At 52.1% G+C, this 8,498-nt stretch overlaps 1 protein-coding gene across 1 annotated transcript; it reads right to left on the bottom strand.

The window, feature by feature from the left end:
* Positions 1-1,285: 1,285 nt before the first annotated feature.
* On the bottom strand, positions 1,286-2,254 carry LOC309603309 (olfactory receptor 14A16-like; the record flags this gene model as incomplete). The annotated part of the gene is made up of 1 exon (XM_082338189.1): positions 1,286-2,254. One exon carries the CDS (start codon positions 2,252-2,254, stop codon positions 1,286-1,288), a length of 969 nt encoding a protein of 322 aa, XP_082194315.1.
* Between the last annotated feature and the right edge of the window lie 6,244 nt (positions 2,255-8,498).

An 8,498-nucleotide genomic window follows, 5' to 3' on the forward strand; every position in this document is an offset into this window, starting at 1 on the left:
AATCGTAGAAGCATAGAAGCATTGAGGTTGGAAAAGACCTCTAAGATCATCAAGTCCAACCATAAACCTAACACTGCCAAGTCCACCACTAAACCATGTCCCTAAGCACTACATCTACCCGTCTTTTAAATACCTCCAGGATGGCGACTCAACCACTTCCCTGGGCATCTGTTCCAATGCTTGATAACGCATTCAGTGAAGAAATTTTTCTTAATATGCAATCTAAAGCTCCCCTGGCACAACCTGAAGCTGTTTCCTCTTGTCCTATCACTTGTTACTTGGGAAAAGAGACCGACCCCCACCTCGCTACAACCTCCTTTCAGGTAGTTGTAGAGAGTGAGAAGGTCTCCCCTCAGCCTCCTCTTCTGCATGCTAAACAACCCCAGCTCCCTCAGCAGCTCCTCATAAGACTTGTGCTCTAGACCCTTCACCAGCTTCGTTGCCCTTCTTTGGACACTCTCAGCACCTCAGTGTCATTCTTGTAATGAGAGGCCCAAAACTGACCACAGTATTTGAGGTGCAGCCTCACCAGGGCCGAGTACAGGGGCACGATCACTTCCCTGGTCCTGCTGGCCACGCTATTCCTGATGCAAGGCAAGATGCTGTTCTTGGCCACCAGGGCACACTGCCAGCTCATTCAGCTGGCTGTCCACCAACGTCCCCATGTTCTTTTCCACCAGGCAGCTTTCCAATCACTCTTCCCTGCGTGCCTGTAGTGGTGTGTGGGCTTGACCCAAGTGCAGGACCCAGCACTTGGCCTTCTTGACCCTCATACAATTGGCCTTGGCCCATCAATCCAGCCTGTCCAGATCCCTCTGTAGAGCCTTCCTACCCTCCAGCAGATCAACACTCCTGTCCAATTTGGTATCATCTGCAAATTTACTGAGGGTGCAATGGATCCCCTCCTCCAAATCATTGATAAAGATATTAAACAGAACGGGCCCCAGTACTGAGCCCTGGGGAACACCACTTGTGACTGGCCGCCAACTGAGCAGCCCTGACTCAATGAACTCAGTTCATTTTTCTCAGTTCATTGAGTTCCTCAGTGAACTGGCTGCACGCGGACACAGCATGTTTAACTTCCTTGCTAACAAACAAATTTAAACATGATGTAATTCAGGAAACCATAAACTACTCTCCTCAACCTTATGCTAAGTGCAAACTGCATCTGACGCAGTCCGCCTTTCTCAAGGACCATTCATACAAGAGCTCTTTGAGACCTAGAGATAAAAAAGAATAGACATAAACACAATTGAAGAGTGGGCTAAAGAGATATTGAGACATACTACTGGAAGATAGGAAAGTTTTTAACTCCCTGAAGCTGGAAGCAGCAGCTACATAGTTTCTTCAGCTTCTTCAGTGGGTCTTTGAGCTCCTGGTTCCTCAGGCTGTAGATGAGGGGGTTCACTGCTGGAGGAACCACCGAGTACAGAGCAGCAACCACCAGATCAAGGGATTGAGAGGAAGAGGAGGGCGGCTTCAGGTAGGCAAACACTGCCGTGCTGAGAAACAGGGAGACCACGGCCAGGTGAGGGAGGCACGTGGAAAAGGCTTTGTGCCATCCCTGCTCAGAGGGGATCCTCAGCACGGCCCTGAAGATCTGCACATAGGACACCACAAGGAAAACAAAACACACACAGAATAAACAGATGCTAATCACAAGAAGCCCCACTTCCCTGAGGTAGGCATCTGAGCAGGAGAGCTTGAGGATCTGGGGGATTTCACAGAAGAACTGGTCCACAGCATTGCCTTGGCAGAGGGGTAGGGAAAATGTATTGGCAGTGTGCAAGAGAGAGTTGAGAAACCCAGTGCCCCAGGCAGCTGCTGCCATGTGGACACAAGCTCTGCTGCCCAGCAGGGTCCCATAGTGCAGGGGTTTGCAGATGGCCACGTAGCGGTCATAGGCCATGATGGTGAGGAGATAAAACGCTGCTGTAGCACAGAAAAAGAAAAAAAAGACCTGTGCAGCACATCCCAAGTAGGAAATGGCCCTGGTGTCCCACAGGGAATTGGCCATGGCTTTGGGGAGAGTGGTGGAGATGGAGGCCAGGTCTGTGAGGGAGAGGTTGAGGAGGAAGAAGTACATGGGGGTGTGGAGGCGGTGGTCACAGGCTACGGCAGTGATGATGAGGCCGTTGCCCAGGAGGGCAGCCAGGTAGATGGCCAGGAAGAGGCAGAAGTGCAAGAGCTGCAGCTCCCGCGTGTCTGCGAAAACCCGGAGGAGGAACTCGGTAATGAAGCTTATGTTGGACATCTGCTGCTTCTGGTCATGAGTGACTGTCCAAGGAGGAAAATGCAGTGAGAAGTTAGGGGAGACTTCTCTAAACAAAACAAAAGCCATTTCTCCTAGATGCTCCCCTTTCTACACCCACCCCCTTTTTACTTTTCTATGAGAACTTCCTTCAGCTCCATTTCTGAAACTCTGCTTGGTGCTGGCTGAATGTGCCATGAGAAATACAGGCTCTGCCTGCTGCCTGCCGAGGAGTCAGCCCTACTCTGCAGGAGTGGGTTCATGGGAAAGGTGGGGGAAGGACCCAGTCCTGGTGTTGGACTTTGTCAGATGAAACTGCTCCTAACGCAGAAGGGCCGGTCAGCACCTGCACTCCCTGTGGTGAGGAAGCAGAATGGCAGAGGGCAATTTCAGAGTTTATTCTTAAAGTTTCCCTCCGTTTCCCCTGGGGAGTGTTCTTGGATGTCAGAAACCTCAGAATTTCTGCTGTCCTCAGGGAGAACAGAGGGAGTCCTGAGAGGCAGGAGGATTGCCTGTGGCTTAGAGCAGAGTGAAGGGAGCTGGTCTGTCCCTCCGCCTTGTTCCCAGCTGCCCTGGGCTTGCACCTTTCAGAGATGGAGGGTGATCACACTCCCATGGTGCCCTGAAGACCACCAGACACTGCTGAGAGCAGAGGGATTCACTGCAGACCACTAAATGTCTCACTCGTTCTCAAGGTCTCAGAACCCCACTTCTAGCCAAGGACACACATGCCTCATTTCACCAACCCGACAGCATTTCCTCGGTCGTAGAGTCTCTGCGTTCTCCATGGGGCTTTCAGAGAAAAGAGAGGTGCTATGGGACAGCTTTGCATCCTTGAGGGCAGTTCAAGGCTTGGAAGAACAACTCAAATAGACAGCCAGGTGCCCTAAAGATGGCATCTCAGTAAGAGTCAGCTCATTCCCCAGCCCCACAGACTGTATGGATGAGATCTCCATAGGTGAGAGGAAAGCTGGGACACCTGTTCCCATGGACACACCTGCATGGGATGACACACAAGATCAGTGTGTGACTCTGCAGCTGAAACTCCCATCCCCAGGGAGCCTGACAGCAAGAACAAAATAAAATAAGAATAACCTAGACCAGTGGAGAAACAAGTTAAAATAAGGTGAGGGTCTGGCTGAGAGACGCCAGGTTAGAAGCACTCAGGCACTGACTCAGGACAGCGTTACCCTTACCCAGCTGTGCACACCACCTCCCGGACACCAACATTGCCGGGCAGCTGCTCTCAGCCCCTGTGCTCTGCAGAGGGAGAAGGGCCCGTGGCTGGAGAGCTGCACCACGGCTCTGCTGGAGCTCTGGCTGCAGAGGAGGTGGTTCACGCCTTGGACCCCGCGGCCCTGAGGACATGGGGTTTGCTGGGTGGGAGAGGAGGCTTGCTCATTCTCCCTCCCACAACATTTCTGGTTTTAGTTTCCTCTCATTTCCTGATCATCTGTCTGCTGCCTAGAGATTTTTTTTTTCCCTGGGAGGTGTTTCCCTGTTCCATGTCTTTTCCCTGCTAACAAACCCCATGTGAACCTCTGGGCACTCACCTTGGCCCTACAGAAACCCTTCTGTTTGCAGGGACTGGCTGGGCACATGTTCCTGTTGGGAGTGGCAAAAGTTCAGAACAACCCTGATGGGTCCAGCAGAGGTGATGCTGGTGCTGTCCATAGGCAGAAGAGCAGTCGAAGGCACTTTAGGAGGCTATTAGCAGACCTACTGGCCACTCCAAGTTGCAGCTCAGGAGTCTCAATGACTTGTTCAAACTTGACAGGTCCTTTTCTCTTTCTCTTTCCCTCCCCCACTGCCCCTCTTCTCTCCCCTGCCCTCACAGTACGAAACTGAAAACACAGACTCGGGAAATCTCCTTATCTTTATTGTAAACCCTGCCTTGAACTTTCCCTTGAAACATCCCCTTGGAAGTTTCGTAGTGGTGATCTGGAGCTGTGAGCAGCCTTGACCCACGCAGCAGCCTCTCTGCAGAAGAAGGATCCTGTCCTGCCCTGCCAGAGGTTGCCTTCCACTCACAGCTTCTCCCTGCAGCATCATGGGCAGCTCCCCGGACAGGCTGAGTGCTGACCCTGGCAGGCAGAACAGTCCCTGCCCCAGCACACAGCCCCTGGGGTGTTCAGGGACCCTGCTTGGAAGGACGGCCCTGGGCACCCCTGGCTGCACACCCAGCTTCACACCCCTGCAGTTGTCCCCAGGAGAAGGCAGCGATCGTGCCCTGTCCCTCTGACCGTGCAGCAGGGAAGCCCTGCTCTGGAGCATGTTCCTCTCCTCTCCAACAGGGATACTGTGAGAGTCATCCTGACAGATCCTGTCAACTGTGGGATGTACCAGCTTCAGGAGATTCCTGCAGCCAGAGACTTACCGTGTCAAGGGCTGTGAGGATTTCTCCCTTAGTGAGCTCTCAGCATCCTCCCACTGCTGACTGCCTTTAACACCTCTCTCTGCCTGGCTCCTCTCCCCTCGCTGCCTGCAGGCAGCTCCCATGCTAATTACTGGAGATGAAGCCCAGGAGTGAGGTGTTCAGATGCAAACACCTGGTGACATTTGAGGTGCCAGAGCTGGTCCAAGAGACATGGAGGTAACTACATGTTCTAATGTATCTGCTCTGAGAGACAGGGTGGTATCTGGGGCATCATTTCTGAGCAGGAGGATGATTTCCTTTGGACAACTGAGATGACAGCAGATGCACACGTTTAGGACAAGAGAATCTTTCTCTAGTTGTTATTTTCTGGGCAGCCTACACAGGGATTCAGCTGATCAAATGGACTCATGGACCACAGGGAGAGCTAAGTCTCTCGCTTTCTGATCTCCATCAGCTGTACTTCACAGATCTCTCCTGACTATCATGAGAGCTGTCTCGTTTCATCCCCACATGGCCTAACAGATTTCAGGACAGTTACTCAATGGAATGGCCAAAGAAAGGCCTGTAGTGTTATGTGAGGTGCCAAGGCTTTCACAGACAGCTACGTGCAGCTGGCAGGGACAGCACTGGTCCTGCACAGGAAAGCTGCCCCCCTTCAAAGCGTGTGTGTGACACACAGCCCAGACAGCACTGCCTTTGTGCAAGCCACCGATTGCCACCACTGCCCTGCAGCAAGGTCTGTCCCTGCTCTAGCCAGTAGATGCAGGACAGTGCAGGAATAGGAAGCACATCACACTGGGGTCTGCACTCGTGTGCCTACACTCTCAAGCTGCTGGTTTTTCTCTCCGCCACCCTTTACTCACCCCCTTGATGATACAGGCAAGGAACAGAGCAGCAATGTTCACAGTGTGCCTGTCAGCAGCACCTTGTTCTTGCTGGAGATCAGCTTCACCTCTGCCAAACAGCCTCAGGAACAGCGTAGACACCACTGACAGCAGTCAGTGGTCCTCAGAGAGGGTCTCCTGGTCATAGAAACTAAACCCCTGTTGCTGGTACTAGCTGTGCAACCAATTGCTGACCCACAGGATCTGTCCAGTCCCCAAGCCTCTCCCCCTCACCAGCAGGACTGAGGAGAACACTGCCTGTGCCACCATGCCCATCATCCCCAGAGCCATGCAGTCACACTCAATCCTTTGCAGGTTTGGCTGTGTCATTGGTGCCTACAGGGAAGAGCAGCACGGGGTAACAGTCCAAGGTTTGGAAAAACTTTAGCAGCCTCTCAACACTGCACCTTTTGATCAAGGACAGTGGACAGTGTTCGTTAGAAGATGCTCGAGGTTAGTAGCAGCTTGTTGGAGTCAGGGAATCCTGTAGCCGTCCTTACCTGGCAGCAAAAGGCACCCTCAGCTTCCTCAGAGGGTCTCTAGGAGTCCACCAAAGATCTTAGACATTTTCAGGACACTCTTGGACAAAAGCCCTTAGGAAGTTAATGGGAATTCATTGCTCATCCCAATGTGAGCAGGAGGTTAGTCTAAAGACCTCCCAAGGTCCCTTCCAACCTGAATGGTTCGGTGATTCTGTTGTCTCTGATGATAGCTACCGCGATTCTTGCAGTCATGAATTCCCTCTCTGCATGTGGGTTAGCACCAAGCATGGCATCCCCAGAGCCAGCCTCTCCTCGTGGTGCGATATTGCCTCTTAGGCCTGAAACATGCTAGGTTCCAAGTTCAATTGTGAATGACGTCATGTTCAGACTGGACCCTCCTCACAGCCTGCAACACCTGCGCATGACAGCATGGTAACTAGTGAGAGTGGCACATGCAGAAAGCCAAGTGGAGGGGGCTGTGAAAGCCCTTGACGTGTTTCATTAAGGAGGATGGCCAAGCCCTGACCCCAGGACCCTAGGAATGGGGATCCTTTCCTTCCTGGGTGTCTCAGGGCTCTTGCTAGGGGCAGAGAGATGTGAGGGTTTGTGATGCTGAGTGCAGGTCAGTGCTAAGACACCTCCCAGGCTCTCTCAGGGGTGAGGAGGCAACAAAGTATGGGGGCTGCAAGGAACTGGTGTCCTCACGTGGGCCTCAGCCCAAGAGCCAGCAGCCCTAGCCAAGAGAACAAGGACCTCAGTTCTGGGTCCCAGCCCTACCAAAGCCCTTGGCTTTCCCCACCACAGGCTGTCCTACACTGTCCTCTGTCTGTGCCCGTTTCTCTGCAGATTTTAACCACCACCCCTGCTTCCCCAGCTCACTCTGCCCCCATGATATCCCAAGGCTTACTGATAACTCTGTGTCCTCACTGTTCTTCAAACACAAAGGTGTGGTTTTCTGAGGATTTGCCAATGTCTCTGAGTTCCCCACAACCCATCTGGCTTCTTTCAAAGCCCTGTTCACGTTCCTCTAGCACCCAAGATGTCCTAGCCCCAGACTTGCTTGAATCCTCACATGCTCTGCTCTCTCCCTGCACTACCATGTGTCTCACAAACCCTTCCCTCTTCCCCTGCAGTGGCAGGACCTCAGCCCAGGAGGTCTGTGCATCCTCCACGCTCATCGATGTTTCCTGAGGTCCATCCAAGTGTGGGAAGTGAAGGAGGTAAAGGGAGCATGGTCAACTCACGGTGCATGACTGAGCACAGCCATCCTCAGCAGCGGGCGTTCCCCTTCTCCTAGGGGATGCACATCACATGGAAATGTCTGTCATCCCTGATTTGCAGAAGAGGGGTCTTCCCTCCTGACATCTTCCCAGGACAAACCTCCTCCTCTTCCCCATCCACACACATCAGTTGCTTTCCATTTCTGGGCTCAGATATGCTGAAGGATTTGCTAAAGCCATCAGCCACCTCCTTGTTTCCCACTGACACCCCTCGACCCTCTCTCTGAGACCTACGCACAGCCAGTCAGTGTTGCTTACAGCCACTCACTCTTCAGAAGTGGCCTTAAGCTTCCTGGATCTTCCTGGTGCTTGTTAACTATCTTCCTGGCTCCCGCCAGAGCCCATGGCAAACTTTGTTGTCTATAACAGGGCTTTTACGACCATCTGCTATGAAATCTTTGTCTTTTTAAGATCTTCTGTGCAGAAAGAGTAACCACAGAAAAGTACCAGGTACACCAACAGAGATGCCAGTAAGAACCAGGTGAGCAACACCCAAGGCTGGGACTCCCTGGCACGGAGTCTCTCCTGCTTGTCACCTTTTCTCATGAAAGAAACAGGAAAACTGTCCATGCCATGGAGCTCTGCAGCAGGAAAATGGAGCTGTACCTAGCGTCCGGTGACACAAGTGGGATCAGCAGGGAGAGAGGACTTCTGTAGGGAAGGCTTACCGAGGCAGTACCCTGGCTTCACCCAGATCAAAAATAGAGACCAGGCAGCGTGCTGACGTGATGGGGAGAAGTGTCCTGGGGTAAAAGAGTGTGGAGGAGAGAAGGCTGGAGAGACTTGGTTTGCAGAGAGTTGAGGTAGTACTTTCCAGGTCTGAGCAGCCTGAGCTTTGGAGACGAGGAAAAATAAAGAAGCTCTCAAGGATGTTTTGGAATTAGTGGTACTGTCCCTAATGGCAGTAACAGGACAGTGCGGTAAGGGAACTCCTTCGTATTCGCGATGATGAACTGAAGCTCTTCCATTTCATCTTTACTTGACAAAATAGCTACAAGTTCTCCGTGATTAGCCTCTGGCATGCAATTCTTAGAACAGTGCTTTTTCTCTCACTGCTAACTCTCTGTTATTATTTAATGCTTACAGCTCTTAGACAGAATTGCCCTTAAATCATCTCTGCTCCATCTGTTTCTCACAGTTTTCATCAGGACAGGGAGGTGGAATAGGGGAGTTGTTCTCTTTTTAGCCAAAGGCGGCCAAGGGACAGATCCCAGGTTAGTGAAA

This window comes from Platalea leucorodia, assembly GCF_965183815.1.
Source record: "Platalea leucorodia genome assembly, contig: HAP1_HAP1_SCAFFOLD_54, whole genome shotgun sequence".
NCBI lineage: Eukaryota > Metazoa > Chordata > Aves > Pelecaniformes > Threskiornithidae > Platalea > Platalea leucorodia.